Raw genomic sequence first — 23,349 nt, 5'->3', positions numbered from 1 at the left:
TCACTTTGGCCTGCTTCACACTGGTGCTTCATGTTAAAGCATGCTCATTAACATGCATTACTTCATGTGTTGTAACATATTAAATTTAGGTAGCACAGTAATTATGAATGGACAACCATATTTGACCCTTTTTGGTGTCTCCCCACACGCCAGTGCCCATTAGTGTGTTACTAGGCATTGTACTTTGCATTTCGTATATTGAAGTGTGTGTAAAATGAATGGCACCATATTGCACGATCGTGTGCATGGTTTGGTCCCGTGCATTGCAGGGATGTGTGTGTTACCGCAAGTGTGAAGTTGGCCTTTTTGTTTACACAGTTTTTCTCAAGTAAAGGATTATAGATGGTTCTTAGAGCCGATAGTTTACTTTGCAGTATAAGTTTTGGCCAGAATGATGTATATCACAACTTTCCCTTCTCAGGTACCTTCAGTCTCTGGTGTCATCCCAAGTTTGAAGATCGCTGCCAGTCTGTAGTTGAATTTATTAAACGAGCAATTATGCACTCAAAAAATGGAAAGTTCCTGTATTTTCTACGCTCGCGAGTTCCAGGTCAGTGCTTTTGGTGCAAGCAAAGTGTCAGATATCTGCTATGTTTTCATTTCAAGTTGCTCAAAGTCTTTTTCTTGTGTTTTATGTCCTCTTGTGTTGAAATCTCTTGACTATTGACTATTATTTTATTAATTTTGATACTACTACTTTCTATAACCTATATTTTTATTATTTTGAATAAGTTTTGGGTATCTTATAGTAGCGCGAGAATATATATTTACTAATTTTCTCAGGTCTACTGTGACTTGTCAGAAATCTCTATATTCACATGTGGTTTAAACAAAGCTATTTTGGAAATGATAAAACATAGAAAACTATTTGTATGTCTAACATGAAAGGTTTCTATCTGGATTGTACAGTAATGGACACAGGCTGAGTATTCATAGACCCTGGGTTATTGGCTGGTACCAGCTGTTTGGTCACTGGCAAAGCTTTTGACTACATGCCCCCTGGTTGTTCCGCTATAACCCTACCCCACTCTGTGAGTTCTAAAAAAATTTTTTTGCTAGCGTTCAAAAATGATGGTCCTCTTTTTCCTTATGAAGAAATCACTCCTTTGAACACTCAGAACTTAGTCTTGGGTGGATGACTAGGTATTACATCACACCACAGGTCACACACTTTACCAGCACTTCCACCTAGAGCCCTTATAAGGTATTCAGTCACTTCTTCCTCCAGCCCTTTTGGATTTTCTACAGTACAGTATTCACCCGGGTTGCTGTGTACTCCTTGGGCATGCTTACACCATATTCGGCACCCTATTTGGTAAGTACCCCACCCTGTAGTGAAGGGGAACTACATCAAAATTTCAGGCAAATATTGACACAACAGACACTCAACAGAACAGATTTTAGCTCCATCTCAGTTGACTAGGATTTTTCTGCAATTATGTCCCATTTCCTTGAGTAACTAGCAGCTTTATTACAGGCATCGCTGTCCAGGGCTCCAAAACACCAGGCTTCCCATTCTCCTCCATCTCTACCAGAGTTGGATACCGATATGCTCGGTCTAGAAGAGGTGGACATAAAATGGAATGAAGAGAACCCAGAGGCGTAGTGTTGAGGAAACACCATACTCGACTCCTATACACATTCAAACCATATGCTTGCCAGTGTGAATATGCTAATTTCTGCTCCGCTCAAAAGCCTCAGCATTGTTGCACTTGGCTCTGCCGCGCCAGGGCCCTGATTAAGTGACCCGCTTAATCAAAAAAGACATTCCCCGTTCTATTCCGGGACCACATCCTGCCATCTCAGTCTTAAAGGGGAGGTCCACCCTTAAAAAAATAAATAAAAATAAAATAAAAAGTTTCACTTACCAGAAATGGCTGTTGCTAGGCAGATCATCCTAATCTGCCTCTTCCGCAGTGATCTTCGGTCTTCTCCTCCTCGCGTTGTCTTCTGGTGAATGGGGTGTGGCGTGTTGTGAGAACTGTGTGTCCCACAACACAGCGCGCCCCATTCACAAAGCATTGCGCAACTCACATATGAGCAGTAGGAAAGGGGCAGTGAAGCTGCAAGGCTCCACTGCCTGTTTCCCTTACTTTGAATGGCAACGCTGGGACCCGAGAGCCAAAGGACAGGTCGGCCTCGGGCGACCGACATCACTGGCACCTTACAAAGGTAAGTGCTTATTAAAAGTCAGCAGCTACAGTGTTTTGTAGTTGCTGACTTTTAATTATTTTTTTTTCGCTGGCCCACCACTTTAAGTAGTTTACCTCTCATAGATGCTACAGACCTGTAGTTTCAAGCGTTAGTTTCAAATGGGTACAAAATACAGTTCCAAATTCTACCCCCTTGTCATTTTCTTCTTTCAAATGAACCAAAACCTTACAAAGGACAGTCAGATTTGCAGAATTCCCTGAATTGTCTCTTGTCCCAGGGAATAATTGCGCTACCCTCATGGTACAGGTTCAAAGGATTCTATTCAAATGGTACCAAAGCTCAAGGAGGGTATTCACCCTATCCTGGATCTACGATCCCTCAATAAATATCTTCAAATGTAAACCTTTTACATGGAATCTACAGGGTCAGCTATTTCTTCTCTGAGGCAAGAAGATTACTTGGTATTAATAGACCTACAAGATATTTGCCTATCTGCATATTCCCATTTATCCATCTCATTAGTGTTTTACATGCTTTGCAGCAGGAAACAATTACTTCCAGTTTGTTGCACATCAATTTTGGCCCCACCACTGATGCCAGAGTATTTAAAGTTTAATGCCCTTATCTCACGGCATCCAGGTCACAGGCTATCTAGACAATGTTTCAGCAATCTACAAACATCCACAAGGTAAATCTATTGATTTAGGCTTTCAGTTGAGTAATCTGCTCCCAAAAATCCTTTCACCATCCTTGCCTTCGCCCCAAATTTGTGGGTGTGATCATAGACACATGTTGTTATGCAAAAGTCTTCTAGAGAAAAAAACTGCTGTTCTCTCAGAGCTCATGCTTAGGATTTGAGGTCAAAGAGACATCCCTCTGTGAGATCCTCCAGTAGAGTTCTGAGTCTCATGGTAGTCCCCTTCTGGGCTGTGCCATTTGCCCAATTTAATTTGAGACCTCTCACAATACACACATTTGCTGTCTTGACACAAGCGAGCTCCTTCTCTTGACCTACCCTTGCTCTGATCCAGCCAAGCAAGAAATTGGTTAATTTTGTAAATACAGTCCAGCTTTAACAATGTAAATCCACATAGCTACAGCAAAAAAACACACAAGAGGGCGCAACCACCCCATGCCTTACCATTGGTAAGTTTTATTGAATCCAGAAAGACAAATAGATACTTGCATGCTAATGAAAAACATCAAGCAAAACAGATCTGCTCCAGCTCAAATGCATTGTGACTCGTCCTAGTTACCAATAACTGGATGGCTGAATGGTTTTGGGGGCTACGCCCCTTTCCTCAAAACGAAGCTGTTTGCTAGGACGAGTCGCATTGCGTCCGAGCTAGAACAGATCTGTTTTGCTTGTTTCTCATTAGCTGCTGAGTATCCATTTGTCTTTGTGGATTAAATGAACTTGTCACTGGTAATGCACAAGGTGGTTGCATAGGATGCATTAAAGTGAAAAAACGCAAGGCTTTACAACCCCTTTAAGTCCCTGGTCTCAGTTCAGACTAATCTGTGCCTTCCCTGCTGTGCAAGTTCTACCTCACAAGCGCCACAAAGTAGAGCAAGAGAAGAAACCTGGTGATTCTTCTTGCACCAAACTGGACCCGATCCTGGTGCAAAGACAGACTACTAGGAGGTGACCCCCTGGCAAAAAAAAAACAACAAACCAAAATTCTCAGCTCACTTGCCTGCCTGCAACAAATTGAATTGACACTCACAGTTCACATTTAAAAAAAGGTGGTTTTGCTTGCACACATTTCATCCCTCCTCAAAGGTATAGGGATGCAGCAATGGCAGCAAAGGCATTCAGTGCATCCCTTCGACAATTCACCAACAGTACAAACAAATTGATAAATAGAAAAAGGGTTAAGACTTTGGCGAAGCATGTGATTTTGGGAGCAAAAAGAACAGCAATTAGGAGTCAGTGTAAATTTATTAGCTGTAAACTTAATACTTAACATAGGGCACAGAGATGCACATTCTATAGTCCATAATCCATCATAAATCGTAAATGTATTAAAATATTGCACATGGTGAACACTATCGTGTATGAATAAAACACTAAAGGAAACAAAAACAAAAGGGTGAATGTTAAAAACAAAAACAGTACAAACAAATGGCAACAACTCCAACCTATAACTGCCATTTGCAGCAAGGAGCACATGGAAAAACGACACATTTAACCACTTAAGGACCGCCGTATTGCCATTGTACGTCATCACAATGGCACAGGCAGGCACAGGCACGTAGATGTACGTGCCTGCCTTCCAGCGGGTGGGGGGTCCGATCGGACCCCCTCCCGCTGGATACGGCGGTCCGTTTCCCTCCAGGAGCGATCCGTGATGAGGGGATGGCCGTTGGTTTCTGGCCACCCCCTCTGGATCGCTCCTGACCAATGACGAACTTCCTCCCACTGTGTATTGTTTACACAGGAAGGAGGAAGTGATGTCATTCTCCTCGGGGCGGTCTTTTTGACCGGACTACAAGGAGAAGACTAAAAGTAAGTGCACCAAAACACTACACTGACACATAGGTACACAAACCCCCCCCCAGTCACAGTGTCACTGATTGCATTGATCATTTCTTTACTGATCAATGCATTCAGTGTCAGTTGTAACAGTTAAAACTGTCAGTGCAGTTAGTGTTAGGTCCAGGGTAGCCCCCTATCACCCCCAATAAAGATTTAACCCCCTGATTGCCCCTAGAGTTAACCCTTTCACCCCCCTTTTGCCAGTGTCACTAAGCGATCATTTTTCTGATCGCTGCATCAGTGTCGCTACTGTCGCTAGGTAGCTAGTTATTTTTTTAGGTTCACCGCCAGGTTTTTATATCGCTAGGTACCCCAATATACTACCCAATAATGGTTTTAACCCCCTGATTGCTCCTAGTTAACCCCTTTCACCCCCTTTTGCCAGTGTCACTAAGCGATCATTTTTCTGATCGCTGCATTAGTGTCGCTACTGTCGCTAGGTAGCTAGTTATTTTTTTAGGTTCACCGCCAGGTTTTTATATCGCTAGGTACCCCGATATACTACCCAATAATGATTTTAACCCCCTGATTGCCCCTAGTTAACCCTTTCACCCCCTTTTGCCAGTGTCACTAAGCGATCATTTTTCTGATCGCTGCATTAGTGTCGCTAGGTAGCTAGTATTTTTTTTTAGGTTCACCGCCAGGTTTTTATAGCGTTAGGTACCCCCATATACTACCCAATAATGGTTTTAACCCCCTGATTGCCCCTAGTTAACACTTTCACCAGCGATCACCATATAAGTGTCACTGGTGACGCTGGTTAGCCAGTTAGTTATTTAGGTTCCCCGTCAGGTTTTTATATAGTGCCAGGGACCCCCATATCCTACCTAATAAAAATTTGAACCCCCTGATTGCCCCTAGTTAACCCTTTCACCACTGATCACCGTATAAGTGTTATGGGTGACTCTGGTTAGTTTGCTTTTTATAGCATCGGGGCACCCACCATTTATTACCCAATAAAGGTTTAACCCCCTGATCACCCGGCGGGTGATATCAATTAGGTTTTAGGGTCAGGGTCTGCATCGCCCCAGGCAGCGCTAGGTTAGTGCCAGTACCGCTAACACCCACACGCAAAGCATAAACCTCCTGTAGTGGTATAGAATCTGAACAGATCAATATCTGATCTGATCAGATCTATACTAGCGTCCCCAGCAGTTCAGGGTTCCAAAAAAACGCATTGTTAGCGGGATCAGCCCAGATACCTGCTAGCACCTGCGTTTTGCCCCTCTGCCATGCCCACCCAAGTGCAGTATCGATCGATCACTGTCACTTACAAAACACTAAACACATAACTGCAGCAATCGCAGAGTCAGGCCTGATCCCTGCGATCGCTAACAGTTTTTTTGGTAGCACTTTATATTTAAATCCGGAAGGCAGTGCTTGGTTTTTGGGGTCCCGTACGTGGCTAGGCTCCCAAAAAGTCCCCCACATGTGGTATCCCCGTACTCGGGAGAAGCAGCAGAATTTATTTTGGGGTGTAATTTGACTTATGCCCATAGCATGTGTGAGCAATATATCATTTAGTGACAACTTTGTGCAAAAAAAAAAAAAGTTTGTAATATTCCCGCAACTTGTGGCAAAATATAAAATATTCCATGGACTCAACATGCCTCTCAGTAAATAGCTTGGGGTGTCTACTTTCCAAAATGGGGTCATTTTTGGGGGTTTTGTGCTATTTTGGCATTTTATGGCCTTCGAAACTGTGATGGGTAGTGAGGAGTCAAATCAAAAATTTGCACCCTTAGAAATCCTGAAGGTGGTGATTGGTTTTCGGGGTGCCGTGCGCGACTAGACTCCCAAAAAGTCCCACACATGTGGTATCCCCATACTCGGGAGAAGTAGCGGATCATATTTTGGGGTGCAATTCCACATATAACCATGGCATGTGTGAGCAATATATCATTTAGTGACAACTTTTTGTAAAAAAAAAAAATTTTTTTTAATTTTTTGTCATTATTCAATCCCTTGGGACAAAAAAATTAAATATTCAATGGTCTCAACATGGCCCTCAGCAAATAGCTTGGGGTGTCTACTTTCCAAAATGGGGTCTTTTGGGGGGGTTTTGTGCCATCTTGGCATTTTATGGCCTTCAAAACTGTGATAGGTAGTGAGGAGTAAAATAAAAAATGTATGCCCTTAGAAATCCTGAAGGCAGTGCTTGGATTTCGGGGTCCCGTACGCGGCTAGGCTCCCAAAAAGTTCCACACATGTGGTATCCCTGTACTCAGGAGAAGCAGCAGAATGTATTTTGGGGTGTCATTTCACATATGCCCATAGCATGTGTGAGCAATATATCATTTAGTGACAACTTTGTGCAAAAAAAAAAAGTTTGTAATATTCCCGCAACTTCTGGCAAAATATAAAATATTCCATGGACTCAACATGCCTCTCAGTAAATAGCTTGGGGTGTCTACTTTCCAAAATGGGGTCATTTTGGGGGGTTTTGTGCTATTTTGGCATTTTATGGCCTTCGAAACTGTGATAGGTAGTGAGGAGTCAAATCCAAAATTTGCACCCTTAGAAATCCTGAAGGTGGTGATTGGTTTTCGGGGTGCCGTGCGCGACTAGACTCCCAAAAAGTCCCACACATGTGGTATCCCCATACTCGGGAGAAGTAGCGGAATATATTTTGGGGTGCAATTCCACATATAACCATGGCATGTGTGAGCAATATATCATTTAGTGACAACTTTTAGTAAAAATTTTTTTTTTTTTGTCATTATTCAATCCCTTAGGACAAAAAAAATAAATATTCAATGGGCTCAACATACCCATCAGCAATTTCCTTGGGTTGTCTACTTTCCAAAATGGGGTCATTTGGGGGGGGGTTTGTACTGCCCTGCCATTTTAGCACCTCAAGAAATGAGATAGGCAGTCATAAATTAAAAGCTGTGTAAATTCCAGAAAATGTATTCTAGTTTGTAGACGCTATAACTTTTGCGCAAACGAAAAAATATACGCTTATTGACATTTTTTTTACTAAGGACATGTGGCGGAATAAATTTTGCCCTCAATGTATGACTAAAATTTAGTTTATTCGATTTTTCTTATAACAAAAAGAAGAAAATATATATATTTTTTTTTCAAAACTTTCGCTCTTTTTCCATTTATATCGCAAAAAAAAAAAATCGCAGAGGCAATCAAATACCATCAAAAGAAAGCTCTATTTGTGGGAAGAAAAGGACGCAAATTTCGTTTGGGTGCAATATTGCATGACCGCACAATTACCAGTTAAAGCAGCGCAGTGCGAAATTGTAAAAAGACCTCTGGTCCTTAAGGTGTTTATTGGTCCGGGGCTGTAGTGGTTAAAAAAATAATTCCCAGCTCACCTACCAGCCAGCCTGCAATGGTGTTCAGTGCATCCCTATATCTTTGAGGAGCAGTGGGCTTTCTCCAGGCATAACTGCCCTTAACCTATTCATTATTTATATATGTCATCCAACTCAGGAGAGTCTCAAAATTATAGAGTAATGAATGTAGTACACGAGGTGCCATGATGTGGCCGCTGCAGCTTATGCATATATTTGCAAATGAATGCAAAATGAACCCCTTGTTTTTAACATGAACTGTTACTGGGTCAATGCTATTTGTTGCTGGCTGGTAAGTGAGCTGGAAATTTTGTTCGTTGTTTTTGACATGCCTCACACTTCCATGTGCTTTTTGCTGCAAAGGCCACCTATAGGTTGGGTTGGTTGCCATATGTTTGCACTGAGATGACCCCTGGCCTCTTCCTTACAGAATGGACCTACAATCGCTAGCTTTAGCAGCATGGCACTTATTTGTCCATGTATAGAGACTAGAGCTGCATGTTTAATCATGGAAAAAAGCATTATCAATTATTATTATTCAATCGCCCTAATCTTAATACAGCTTTTTCCCGATTTTTTTTTGGAGCAAATGCAGAACCTTCTCTGCTCAAAGCTGTCAAAAGAAGAAAAAAACTCAGCCGGCAAATGTTTATCAACTGCAATAAAGAGAACCAATCTCTTGGTTCTTTTAGATCACAGGAATTAACTCCTGTCTGTAAATTATATCAGTTTAACCACTTAAAGACTAAACATTTTTTGTCACGTGTTGCTTACAAGTTAAAATCTGTATTTTTTGTTAGAAAATTACTTAGAACCCGCAAATACATATTTTTAGCAGAGACCCTAGAGAATTAAATGGAGATTGTTGCAACATTTTATGTCACACTGTATTTGCGCAACAGTCTTTCGAAAGCAATTTTTTAGGACAAAATATACTTCAATGAGTTTAAAAAAAAAAAAAAAAAACACAAAACCTTAAAGTTAGCCCAAATTGTTTGGTATAATGTGAAAGATGTTACCCCGCAAGAATCGTGAGCGAAAATTGATCTTTATTCTAAGCAAAAAAAAATTTGTAATTCTTATTTTATCCAGAATCGTGCAGCTATAATAGAGACCAAAAATATCAAAATCATTATTTTTCTGAAGAGACGCAAATATAGATAAAGCAAGTTCTATATGAATTGCTGAAATTAGTGGTTAAAATATGTATATGGTAGCAGTTTTAACTACAAAAGTATTTCTATTTCTGTCAATCTGTCATTCTTTTGTGAGATCTACACCACCTTGCTACACAACACAGCCCTGTGTGACAGGACAGGAGATCAGATTTTTCTCTGCTGCAATAAGAGGAGCTCCACCCAAAAGAAGGGAACCTCCACTTGTTTGCGCCCCCCACTACCACATTTGGCACCTTTTGGGGGGGGAGTGGGAGTGTTTATCTGTCAAAACCAGGTAACTGCTCCCACTTTTGTGTAAGATCGATGCACAGTGATGTGGCAATCTCCCACAAAAGTGGGAGCAGATACCCCCTCCACGCAGCTTCCTTCTGGGAGACAAACAGGTCCTAGAAGACAGCGGGACCGCTCAGAAAGCGCAGTGAGACTCGTGCATGCGCAGACGAGCTGTGAAGTCGCAAGGCTTTACTTCTCGTTTCCCTTAGTGAAGATGCCGGTGCCTGCACCCAGGACTGATGGATGGATCGGCCTGGGATGCTGACGTTGCGGGCTCCCTGGACAGGTACCTGTACATATATTAAAAATATATATAGCTGCTGACTTTTCATTTATTTTTCTCCCAGGCTGGAACTGCTCTTTAAAGGGGTTGTAAAGGTAAATGTTTTTTCACCTTAATGCATTCTATGCATTAAGGTGAAAAAACATCTCGCACTGCCGGCGCCCCCAGTCCCTACGTTTTACTTACCTGACCCCTCGAAAATCCCGCGCTCGCCCCCGCCGTCCTCTTCGCCGCTCAGCCTGGCCGCTGATTGGCTGGAGTGGATGGATTGAAAGCAGCGCAGCCATTGGCTCGCGCTGCTGTCAATCACATCCAATGACGCAGCGCGCCGGGGGGCGGGGCCTTGTGATACAGCGAGCGGCTATAGCCGCCGGCTGTATCACGGGAGCGCGCCCGCAGTGCTTCTCACCAATGCGAGGGAGCTCGCATTAACGTGAGAAGCACCTGCGGGAGGAAGCAGAGACAGCCGCCGAGGGACCCCAGAAGAGCAGGTTCGGGGCCACTCTGTGCAAAACGAGCTGCACAGTGGAGGTAAGTATGACATGTTTGTTATTTTAAAAAAATAAAAATTTTTACTTTACAACCCCTTTAAGTAACACTTTACGGTTTCCTCTCACCACCAACCTGTTACTACAGAATGACGGAAGACTTGGACCCTTTTCAGATGGGGCAAACTCCGTCAAGCGGATTCTCCTGCTTAGCAGGGAATCGGTCCACTGATCCCTGCTGAGCAGGCGGGTGACAGGTTCATGTCCGGTATGCTATGCAGAGCGGACATAGCCCGCTGTTCTCTATGGGGTCGTTGGATAAAAACGTGACTGCCTGTCGAGCGTATCCCCATCTGTCTGATCGGTTACTAGCAGGTGTCAGCGGACACATGTACCTAGTTAAATTCAGGTACTTAAAGTGGTGGTCCACCGAAAAAAAAAAAATTCATTAATGTGCCTAAAAAAATAAAAAATAAAAAATTTGGAACATTTTTACTCACCTCTAAATGGCTGTTGCTAGGGGCTGCCTGCCTCGTAGTCTGCCTCCTTCAGTGCCTGGACTCCTGACGTCACTTCCCCTTGGCGCAGGAAGGGCTCAGCTCTGCCCCCTCCCTCTTGTCAATCATCTGGGGCATCTGACAGGTGGCGCTCACGCATGCGCAGTGGGTGCCTGGCTGTGAAGTCACAGCCGGGTGCCCACAGTTACAATGCCAGCGCCGCCGAAGGGAGGGGGAGACTAGCGGGGCTTCAATCCCCCACATTGCTGGACCCTGGGATGGGCAAGTGTCCGAATATTAAGTCAGCAGCTACAGTATTTGTAGCTGTTGACTTTTATTTTTTTTATAATGGGAACGCCTCTTTAAGCTGCTTGTATAAAGTAAATAAAGATATCCTATCACTAAATTAAATTGCCCACAAAAAATTGGCTGTAAAAGAGGGGAGCTGATAATTACCTCTGCCACTGCCCAACACCACTCTGGGAAATTTTCCTCTGAAGTCTGGTTAGAAACCAGTATTTCTGCGAGTGTCATCCTTCTGTGTGTAAATCCTTTGTCCTCCCCCACTGCTCTGTTTTTTCGGAACCCATCACTGTCTGTTGTGTTCCTGCAGGACGCAGAATGGAAGTTGGTAGGAGGATGTGCTAAGTGCACCAGACACAGGAAATTGACAAGTGTCTATGCTTAACATTCCTGGAAGAGTTTGTGTCTCCCTAAACATATCTTCTTGTACCGGCACATTTTTTGGGGTTCAACCTCCTTACAGTGACAGGGTGGCTTTAATGATGTAGTAATACAGTGCTGGATTAATTTCTTTTCTATATTTTTCTGGTGTTGAGCTGTAACTGTCCCATCACCCAGGGCTTTCAGTATGCGTTTACTCATTTAAATCTCTGTGAAAGCAAACTTTGCATTTGAATAATTACAATGTATTAATGCAAGATACAGCAATGCAAGTTATGGGAATTGCGAGGTTAAACTTTTTGGAGCTGCAGTCTTGCCTTGTGATAGTATGAGAGGATGAAACTGGTAATATCTTTGTCCATGGAGATAGAAAAGCTTAATAGCTTTGATGCAGACTTTGAAAAATGAATACGGGCCTTGCGCCAAATTTTTTTAATCTACATACAAAGTGTAAAGTAAAACTATAGCTGCTATCCCTCGTGCTAGACAAAAAATCTAGTATAAATGTGATAAGTGTAGTGAGGGGTGCTAAAATATGTTACCACTACTCAGTGATAAGTAATAATAGTGACTGACATTCACAAATTACAAAATTGGTTATGAAGTTAAAAATAGAATCACCCAAGTCTCTCCAAACATGAAATAGTGCTTATAAAAATAGAGTCCAATCCTAAAGATTTAAAAAGTCCTACCCATGAACTTTTTGCGATCCTAAAAAAAGATTCTCTGTGCACATTCAAATCCAGAGTGTAGATAGACATATGCAAAAATGCTTCTTCCACTGTGCGAATGGACCACCTCCACCAGCTGCACTGAACACCCAAATGTGCTCTAAAATGGATGTTTCCTTAGCAGAAGTTGTTGACCTTAATGGTGCTCTCTCTAACCATTAAGGTCAACAACTTCTGCTAAGGAAACATCCATCTTAGAGCACATTTGGGTGTTCAGTGCAGCTGGTGGAGGTGGTCCATTCGCACACTTTATTTCAAAGTCTTGAATAACTCCTCCATAAGCCTGCTTCAGCAGAGGTTCAAGCAGAATACAAACCTGCCAGACAAGTCCTGTATTATGAGGAAGTTAATAGTTCTATATGCATTGGTACTGATTTGAATAAGCTTACATGGTTGGTCTCTAAGCAAATGACCCCTGAGGCCTTTTAATCGTACTTCTGGATATTTAAAGCGGGAGTCCACCGGGACTTTTTTTTTTAAAAGCCAGCAGCTACAAATACTGCAGCTGCTGACTTTTAAAATAGTGACACTTACCTGTCCAGCGCGCCCGCGATGTCGGCACCCGAAGCCGATCTGTAGATCGTATGTCGGGTGCTGCCCCCGCCATCTTTGGTATGGGAATCAGGAAATGGAGCCTTTCGGCTTCATTTCCCGGTTCCCTACTGCGAATGCACGAATCGCGCTGCGCAATAAGGACGGTCCCCGCTGCCTCTGGGATCTGTGTGTTTCCCAGCAGGCAGCGGGGCACTTGCGGAAAGGGGCGTAATATACGCCCCTTTCCGCAGAGAGCTATCCCGGAAGTGGGTGCTGAATACCTGTACTGTACAGGTATCTGCACCCCCCTCCCCCCTGAAAGGTGCCAATTGTGGCGCCGGAGGGGGGGAGGGTTCCGATGAGCGGAGGTCCACTTTAGGGTGGACCTCCGCTTTAAATTAAAGCGGAGTTCCACCCAAAAATGGAACTTCCTCTTTGAGGACAGGTGACCCCCCTTGACATACCACGATTGGTTTTTACAGGCACCCAGCTCCCAATTCCTCCCGTGGCTCTGCAGCACCGGAAGGAAGATCACCTCTCCCCCCTCCCTCCCTGCAGTCTTCTGGGACACGACACAGGTCCCAGAAAATTGCCCTGGCATTTCACAGCGCGGCTTGCCAGGCTGTAAAGCCACAGTTAGAATGCCAGCGTCGCAGTGAAGGGAAGAGAAGTGAGGCTTCCTGCACACGCTTGCTAGACTGTAGGACAGGTGAGTGTCTGATTGTTGAAAGTCAACAGCTATACTTTTTGTAGCTGCTGACTTTTAAATGGGTGAAACTCCACTTTAAGCTGTCATGTGTTTGGAGCTTTGGCCAAGTTGAAATATGCCTGTTAATATTGAGAATGCAACTTCTGGCCTCTCCTGTGTTCTTGAGCACACAAAGAGGGAGAAGGGAAACTGCGTTTTGATCTCAGATGGTATGTAGTTCTATCTTGGGGGCCAATTACCGATTGGGGAATGCATTTGAACTTTTGATCAAACCCCTAGTGCAGGAAAAATGAAACATTTATAGTAGAAGTCCATGCTAAAACTAAAATCCCTGCATCTGTAGACACCCTTGATCAAACACTAACCTATATAGCACTGTAAAGAAAAAATCAGTATACGTTTTTTTGAACCTTATCTGACCCAATCTCATGCTGAGCTGTCAGCCGTGACTTCTCTGTGTAGGTGGGTGCAGAGGACAGGTCCGACAACAGAAGTCCCATAGTAAGTCTATGGGTGATGTCGTTTCCCATTAATTTCACAGCCGTTGTCGACTGTCCTCTGCACCGCTTCTGCTGCTGGAGATGGGGTCAGAATGGCTTCAGAAAAGGTATGTATACCGATTTTTATTTTATTTTTTCTTTACAGCGCTAGATAGGTTAGTATTAGATCATGGGTGTCTATGGAGGGGTTTTAATTTTAGCATGGACTTCCACTGTAAATGGAAGGTGTGTCTTTTGGAGTAGTGTCTAGTAAAATGTTATTTTTCTAGTGTAGTATTTTAATTCAAGAAAGACGTTTATGTGTATTATTTCTTTCAGGTCTCCCTCCTACCCCAGTACAGCTGTTGTATCCAGTGTCTCGATTCAGCAATGTGAAGTCCCTGCAGCATTTGTGCCGTTTTCGTATTCGGCAACTGGTTCGGATAGACCACATACCAGAGCTCCCTCTGCCCAAGTGAGTTAATGTGTATAATTTGTAGTCGCAGATGATCCCCAGATTATTTATAGTTAAAGCTATTTTAGTGTTAATGTCATTAAAGTTAAGATGGTAATAATCCAATTCAGTCTTTGCTCCATCATGAGAAGTTGTCTTATCAGTTAATGCTGGAAGCTCATCACACCATCAATATATAAATGTTAAAGCAGAAAAAACCTTCCAATCCTTTAGTGCTGGTTCACAATGCAGCAATGTCTGACATTGGATGTGATTTGCACTGCAGTGCAAATTACATGCAATCTCTGTGCGATGTGATTTCAGCCATACGTAAAGTATGGCTGAATTTGCATCGCATTCAGACCAAACCCTTTTTTTGGTCCACAGCATAATCTAATCACATGGGTGTTCACACCCATGCGATCTGATTCCTGTCTGAATTTGCCATTTGAACGCAGATATGTGAACTGATTTAGGGGTGTCATTTACTTTTTTTTAATTGGCACTCCCAGCAGTTCGCATAGGGCAGTGAGAACTGCTGTCGGGAGACATGCCATGCGGGAACCCGCAGTGGACTCGCAGGGTTCTCGCATCGCTGCAGTGTGAACCGAGCCTTAGAGTCAAAGAAGCTGCCATTTTAACCTCTGTTTGATCTGCAATTGCCATGGTGCAGCATTGCATATATTCTCCGTTATGACATCCTGCTGGAAAATTAAGTCAGCATCCCCATAGAGCTAATCTGTGGAAGGAAGTATGAAATGCTCCAAAATCTCCTGGTAGATGGCTGTGTTGACCCTGTACTTAATTCTGCCTCTATACTCTGTGTCCTTGGTTTCCAAATGAGATGCAAAATTTGCTCTCCTCAGAAAAGAGGACTTTGGACCACTGGGCAACAGATCAGGTCTGTTTTTCTTTAGCCCAGTTAAGACACTTCTGATGATGTGGCTTGACAAGAGGAATACGACATTTGAAGCCCATGTCCAGGATCCGTCTGTGTGTGGTGGCTCTTGATGCACTGGTACTCCAGCCTCAATCCACTCCTTGTGAAAGTCCCCAACACTTTTGAATAGCCTTTTCTTGACAATCCTCTCCAGGCTGCGTGCATCCCTTTTGCTTGTGCACCTTTTTCTTCCACACTTTTCCCTTCCACATAACTTTCTATATTAATGTGCTTTGATACAGCAGTTTGGGAACATCTGACTACTTTTGTAATTACCTTTTTGAGGCTTTCCCTCCTTATGGAGGGTGTCAATGATGGGTTTCTATAGGGTGTAATCCTTTGCACTATCAAGTGAATAAATCGAATAAATCTAATTGATTGAATAATCTAATGAATAAAAAGTGCGTACAGTGCACTGAAAATAATAATAATAATAATAAAAAATATGGTCGGCACAACTAAACTAATAATGAGTGAAACTGAAAATTTGAGAATAAAATATGGATCTGTGCAAAAATATGTATACCATATTTATCGGGGTATAACACGCATCGGCGTATAATACGCACCCCAAGTTTAGGAGGGACGTTTAAGGAAAAAAACTTACATTTAAATGCCCATCAATGCAGCCTTGCCCAGTGTCCATCTGAAGCCGCTGATTATTTAAAATTGGCGCCGATCTCCACTGACTGTGAGTGGAGATGAGCGAGCGCCGCTGACTTAGAGAAAGCCGAGTTTACCCGGCTAGACGCGGCGCCTTTCGCAGTCCCGCCCATCTCCGCTAACTGCATACAGAAAGCCGAGTGTATTCGGCTGGACTCGGCTCTGTTTACAGTCAGGGGCGTGACTGCGAGAGGAGCCGAGTCTAGCTGAATGCACTCCGCTTTCTGTATGTCAGCGGCGCTCGCTCATCTCCGCTCAGTCAGCGGGGATCGGCGTATAACACGAGCCCAAGATTTCCCCCCTGATTTTTAAGGGGAAAAAAGTGCGTATATAAATCCGGTACATAAACCTTTTGCGGCTAGCTACGCAACTTCCTGTCATCTCCCGCTGTCTGCTGGGAAACACACGGATCCCAGAGACAGCAGGGACCATCCGTATTGCGCATCGCGTCTCACGCATGTGCAGTAGGGAACCGGGAAGTGAAGCCGCAAGGCTTACATTCCTGATTCCCATGCCGAAGATGGTGGCGGTAGCACCCAAGAGCCGATCGACAGATCAGCTTTGGGTGCCGACATTGCGGGTGCGCTGGACAGGTAAGTGTCCATATTTTAAAAGTCAGCAGCTGCAGTATTTGTAACTGCTGACTTTAAAAAAATAAAAATAAAAAAAAAAGACTGTAAGGACCGAGCCTCTTTTTCAGACTCTGTGTTTACAATATGTTAAAAACATTTTTTTTCTAACACCCTAGAGAATAAAATGGCGGTCATTGCAATACTTTCTGTCACACCGTATTTGCGCAGCGGTTTTACAAGCGCACTTTTAAAAAAAATACACATTTTAAATAAAAAAAATAAGACAACAGTTAAGTTAGCCCAATTTTTTTTATTATATTGTGAAAGATATTGTTACGCCGACAACATGTCATTCTTCAAAATTTCGCCTGCTCGTGGACTGGCAACAAAGTTTTATCCTTAAAAATCTCCATAGGCGACATTTAAAACATTCTACCAGTTGCATGTTTTGCGTTAGAGAGGAGGTCTAGGGCTAGAATTATTGCGCTCGCTGTGGTTTGAACTCCCGCTTTCATATGCGGGCGCTACTCACGTATGCGTCCGCTTCTGCACGCAGGCGGGATGGAGCGCATTTAAAAAAAAAAAATTCTTTTTATTTTACCTATTTTTTTTTTTTTTTTACACTGTTTAAAAATTTTTTTCACTTTTATTCCTATTACAAGGAATGTAAACATCCTTGTAATAGAAAAAAGCTTTACAGGACACCTTAAATATGAGATCTGGGGTCAAAAAGGCCTCAGATCTCATATTTAGACTTAAATTTAAAAACATTAAAAAAATTGTCATTTTAAAAAAGACATAAAAAAATGTGCCTTTTAAGAATTATGGGCAGAAGTGATGTTTTGATGTAGCTTCCGCCCTGCTATGGATACGGGTGGGGGCCATCTTCCCCTCACTTGTCTCCATACCTAGCAAGGAGAGAGACGCGATCACCTCTGCCGCTGCCAACTGCTCTGGTAAATGGAGGAGGGCACCGGATTGCGGCAGGAGGGGGGGCCCCTATCCCGCCACCGATAAAAGTGATCTTGTGGTGTATCCGCCGCAGAGACCACTTTTATTTTGTATCCGGCCGAGCTAGCTACTGCCATAATGATATCCATCCCCAAAGTAGGGACGTGCGGTGGTCGGCAAGTGGTTAAAGGCTCAGGAACCCTTTGTAGGTGTTATGGCTTAATTAGCTGATTAGAGTGGGACACGTTGAGCCTAGAATATTGCACCTTTTTCACAATATTCTAATTTTCTGAGATTGTGAATTTGGGGTTTTCATGAGCTGTAAGCCATAATCATCCCAATTATGACAAATCACGGCTTGAACTGTCTTGCTTTGCATGTAATGAGTCTGTCTCATATATTGCACTTTTTAAGTTGCATCAGTGAAATAACATTTGCACGATATTCACATTTTTCGAGTATCACCTGTATGTATGTGTGTATATATTTTATATTAATAATTTTTATTTATTGTGGCCACTGTCTTCATGGGTTGTCTGCTGTTTTGTACCTGGGAAAACAGCATTTAAAACCTGTTGCTTATTGGCAATATCCCTTTTGTGCTGGGTTTTGTAAAGGAATCCAAGTCCTTTACAAAATGTATGTAAAGTGTGTGTGGTGGAAATTTTATTCTAGCCTCCTCCCCTTTCCCTACTACTGTGGAGATTGGCGTGTGTGTAAATACAATTACGCCCCTGTATAATTATTTCCAGCATCAACACTAATTTATTAGTCAGAGCCATGCTGAATCCCAGTTAAATGCTGTTTTTATTGCTCTGGGAGGTTTTACTGTGGCTTCTGTCTCACAGCTTGTTCACCCCTCATCACAACCCAAAGTTATATGGTTTGTAACTGGCCTTAGCAGGCGCATACAGTGTGACTTGTGTTTTTTATTTTTTGATTAACCACTTGCCTACTGGGCACTTAAACCCCCCTCCTGCCCAGACCAATTTTCATCTTTCGGTGCTCTCACACTTTGACAATTACTCAGTCAAGTAATACTGTACCCAAACGAATTTGTTGTCCTTTTTTTTTTCATACAAATAGAGCTTTCTTTTGGTGGTATTTGATCACACCTGGGTTTTTTTTTGTTTTGTTTTTTGTGCTATAAATGAAAAAAGACAGAATTTTTTTTTTGGGGGGGGGCGCCCATTTTTTTGTGATAATATTTAGCAAATTATGAATTTTTCTTCATAAATTTTGGCCACAATTTATACCGCTACATATCTTTGGTAAAAATAACCCAAATTAGTGGATATTATTTGGTCTTTGTGAAAGTTAGAGTCTACAAGCTGTGGTGCAAATCCTAAAAAAATTGATCACACCTGATGTACTGGTGTGGCCTCATCTCATTTCTTGCGACCCAAACAAGCCAGGAAAGTATAAATACCCCCCCAAATTACCCTTTTTTGAAAGTAGACATTCTAAGGTATTTAGTAAGATGCATGGTGAGGTTTTTGATGTAATTTTTTTCCACAATTCTTTGCAAAATGAATTTTTTTTTTTTTTTCTTTGTTTTTTTTTTTTTTTCTTTGTTTTTTTTTTTCCACAAAATTGTCATTCTAATAGGTTATTTCTCTCACATGGCATGTGTATACTACAAATGACGCCCCAAAATACGTTCTGCTGCTGCTACTCCTGAGTATTACGATACCACGTGTGTGAGACTTTTTCACAGCCTGGCCACGTAGAGAAGCCCAACATGCAGGGAGCGCTATCATGTGTTCTAGGAGCATAAATTACACATCTAACTTGTTGACTACCTATTACACTTTTGAAGGCCCTGGAGCACCAGGACAATGACACGTGACACTGATTTGTCCGCCTGTCCGTTTAGGTGGACGGACATGTCTTGGCAGTTGTGCCATACTCTTTCCATTTTCGTATGAAAGGATTGAACAGTGCTCTGTGAGATGTTCAAAGCTTGATTTTTTTTTTTTTATAACCTAACCCTGCTTTAAACTTCTCCACGACATTATCCCTGACCTGTCTGGTGTGTAGGACTGGAACTAAGGATGTTTCCATAATCGATTAATTGGACGATTGTTTCGCTTAATCGGATAATGACCTTAGAAAATAAAAAATAAAAAGTGTGGTGTATAATTTAATATGTGAAGTTTAAAAAAAGGCTATTTATTCTTAACTCTATATGCAGTGGTAAATATAAATAACCAACTATATTGTTTGGGAGCAAAATCTCTAATCCACTCTGAGAATAAGAGACAGAATACTGTATATACTATTAGAGGTTGAATCTGGTAAATATCAGGCTCGGATCGCATTTTTTTATTTCGACCCCTTTTGTGCTGGGGAGCACATAATGTGCCCTGACCCCCACGTAATGTGCCCTGCCCCCACTTAATAGTTTACTTTAAATGTAATTGTAATGCCTTCTATTACCTCCAGTCTATAAGCCTCCACCATCTCTGGGTTCAGATGCTGATCTTCCCTGCACAGTCTTTAAAGTATTTTTTGTTTTTTAAAACAGACATGTTATACTTGCCTGCTCTGTGTAATGGTTTTGCACAGAGCAGCCCCAATTATTCTCTTCTGGGGTCCCCCACCAATGCTTCTGGTTCCTCCTGCCTTCAGAGTGCCCCAATAGCAAACTATAGTATAGAGTGCCCCTATAGCAGTGATGGCGAACCTTGGCACCGCAGATGTTTTGGAACTACATTTCCCATGATGCTCATCTACACTGAGTGCATGAGCATCGTGGGAAATGTAATTCCAAAACATCTGGGGTGCCAAGGTTTGCCATCATCGCCCTATTGCAAGGTAAACAAAACTTCTGCCTTTTTAGAACCACTCACTTCCTGCATATTACTACATGTCCCATGTGGCATTGCTCCTCACACATCCACAGGTTCTCAGGCACTTACTGACATGTTTGGACAGTATACTGAGCTGTATGTGTGCTGCACTGTATTTCCTGATATGTAAACAAATAATGCATTCTGTATGCTGACCAAGTAATTGGCTGGCCGATGGATCGAGTATGAAAACTATACTATGGTTCTCTAACAAACATCTGAGGGCTTCACAGAACAGCGTTATTTATACTTGGAATAAATTACACACAGGTGGACTCTCTTTATTAATTAAGTGACTTCTGAAGGCAATTGGTTCTACTGGATTTTAGTTGGGCGTATCATTGTAAAGGGATCTGAATACAAATGCACGCCACACGTTTCAGATATTTATTTTATCATTTTCCTTCCACTTCACAATTATGTGTCACTTTGTGTTGGTCTATCACATAAAATACATTTACGTTTTTGGTTGTAACATGACAAAATGTGGAAAATTTTAATGGTTATGAATACTTTTTCAAGGCACTGTATCTGCAGTGGTTGCCTCTCTCTCTCCGAAAACCCCAAGTCCCGTGTCTTTCTGCTGCTTCGTTCCTCTGTTATCAGCATAACTTCTGACCCTGGAGATAAAAGTAGCTGGAAATTTGTGTCAGGGTGGGTGCTATAAATAGATTAGCAGAGAGCTGGTCTATTCACAGCACAGCTCTGCAAGTATCTTTTTTCTTCTGCCTGTCAATCGGCTGTTACACAGTGTATGTGAAGTAGGGCTGCAACTAACGTTTATTTTCATAATCGATTAGTTGGGCGATTATTGTTTTTCGATTAATCGGTTAATAATCTTTAAAAAAAGTGGGTCAAATTGACGTTCATTTTCAGTCACAGTGACGGGAAAATTTAGTAGCAATAGAAAACTTCTTAGTCAAAGGAATTTTCAGACAATGTATGTGGTTTTTGTTCAGAAATTACATTCATTTTAAAAACGGAATGTTAAAAACAAGTGAAAATTTCAAACAAAATTCTTTCATTCAGCGAATGTACAAAGATTTTTCGTCTGAATATTCTCATCTGAAAACTGATCTGTGTGGCCAGCATAAGGCTCAGTACTCACCTATGCAGTTTGCTTTTGATCTGTTTCTGTAGTGCTTTTTGCTGTGCGTTTTGATTTTTGCACATGTGATTTTACTGCAACAAAAAACACAAATTGCTGCAAAAACACATTACATGATTTTCTGCAGCTTTTCCATTGAGGTATATTGAACCAATAAAGCACCATTTTGCGTTAAAAGTCCCTGACCCTTTCAGATGTGATCGTGTCCCATAGGAAACCATGTAAATGAACTGTAGTGCGTTTCTGCAAAAAGCACCAATAAACATATAGATGTGAACCAGGTCTAAGGCTTTTAGTAACATTAGCCCTTTATAGTAGAAAAAAAAGAAAATCACTACTGTAAGGGGTTCATTTTTTTACTGTAGAACAGTGAAAGTAATATTTACAGTAGCGATTATTTGCTCTTTTTGTACTATAAAGGGCTCATTTTAGTTTTTTTAATCCCATTATGTTACTGGCCGATTAATCGATTATGAAAATAGTAATCGATTAAATTCATAATCGATTAGTTGTCGATTAATCGATTAGTTGTTTCAGCCCTTATGTGAAGACTCCCCTCCCCCTGCCGGCACAGGAAGAACAAACTAACACAATGTGCACTTTCCAAAGAATATAACAAGCTGAAGACAGCAGATATACATGTAAAACTTATGTAGAGAGATTTGTTTCATCTCTCTCATCTGAGGCTGTAAACTTCACTGGGTATATGTGAGGGTTTACTTCCAGTTTAAGTTTATGCAGAGTCAAGATTTGCAGTGTTGACCCTTCTTTTTGAAGACCTCTGCAATTTGCCCTGGCATTCTGTCAATTAACTTCTGGGCCGCATCCTGACTGATGGCAGCCCATTCCTGCATAATCAGTGCTTGGAGTTTTTTTTTTGGTTTTTTTATTCACTTGCCTCTTGAGTATTGACCACAAGTTCTTAATGGGATTAAGGTCTGGGGAGTTTTCCTGGCCATGGACCCAAAATTTCAATATTTTGTTTCCCAAGCCACTTATCACTTTTTTGCCTTTTTGGCTGGAAAAAGGCATTGTTCGTCACCAAAAACGGTTCTTGGGTGGTTGGGAGAAGTTTCTCTGAGGCTGTTTTTGTACCATTCTTTGATTGCTGTGTTCTTAGGCAAAATTGTGAGTGAGCCCGTTCCCATGGCTGAGAAGCAACCTCACACATGAATGGTCTCAGTATGCTTTACTGATGGTAGCGCTCACCTTTTCTTCTCCAGACAAGAATTTTTCTGGCTGCCCCAGTCCTCAGCAGTCCAATCACTGAACTTTTTTGCCAAATAGTCTGTCCCTGAGGTTTTTCCTACAGAGCAGTGCCTTTTCTGCCCTTCTTGACATTAGGCCACCCTCCAAAAGTTTCTGCCTCACTGTGCATGCAGATGCACTCACACCTGACTGCTGCCAATCCTGAGCAAGCTCTGCACTGGTAGTGCCGATCCCGCAGCTGTCGGAAACAGGCATGCTGCTTGCAGGACTTTCTTCACGTTTGAACCTCTCTCCTTGGAGTTCTTAATGATCCAATAAATGGTTGATTTAGGTGCAATCTTAGTAGCAGCAGTTTCCTTGCCCTGTAAATCCCTTTTCCCAAAATGTCTTTCTGGACAGCACCCAAGAGATCATGGCTCCTCTCCCAACAGGAAACGCCTCATCATCCAAAGCTTTAACAGCAGGCCTCCACTCAGCTTCCTTCGTTTTTTTTTTTTTTTGTTTCCTTCAGCTGGAGGAACACCTCTGGTGGGAGCCATGATCTCTCAGGGCTTTCCTGGGAAACAAATGGTTCTCACCTGCCTTTTTAGGAGACTGATCCTTCCACTTGCCCCTTGCTGGATGATGTCGTGGGCTCCGTCTCCTCCTTCTGTGCTTGGGGAGAGCCTGTACTTCCTGGGAGTGCTGCCAATTTTTTTTATTCAGGTGGGTGTTGTGCGGAGGCCCCCTGCTAGCCACCCGCA

At 42.3% G+C, this 23,349-nt stretch overlaps 1 protein-coding gene across 3 annotated transcripts in view; it reads left to right on the top strand.

Annotated features, from left to right (window-relative positions):
- The window catches only part of SOCS7 (suppressor of cytokine signaling 7), a 113,467-nt gene that overhangs the window by 62,103 nt on the left and 28,015 nt on the right, over window positions 1-23,349 (top strand). For all 3 annotated transcript variants that reach the window (XM_077459400.1, XM_077459399.1, XM_077459397.1), the window contains 2 exons: window positions 422-550; window positions 14,197-14,332. In XM_077459400.1, the coding sequence (XP_077315526.1) occupies window positions 422-550; window positions 14,197-14,332 (265 nt within the window). The remainder of the gene's footprint in view (window positions 1-421; window positions 551-14,196; window positions 14,333-23,349) is intronic.

This window comes from Lithobates pipiens, unplaced genomic scaffold (assembly GCF_037356315.1).
Source record: "Lithobates pipiens isolate NorthernLeopardFrog02 unplaced genomic scaffold, aLitPip1_a1.2 Scaffold_28, whole genome shotgun sequence".
In the NCBI taxonomy this organism is placed as follows: Eukaryota; Metazoa; Chordata; class Amphibia; order Anura; family Ranidae; genus Lithobates; species Lithobates pipiens.
Note: the sequence above shows the minus strand (reverse complement) of the source record. Positions and strands in the feature narration are given on the sequence as shown.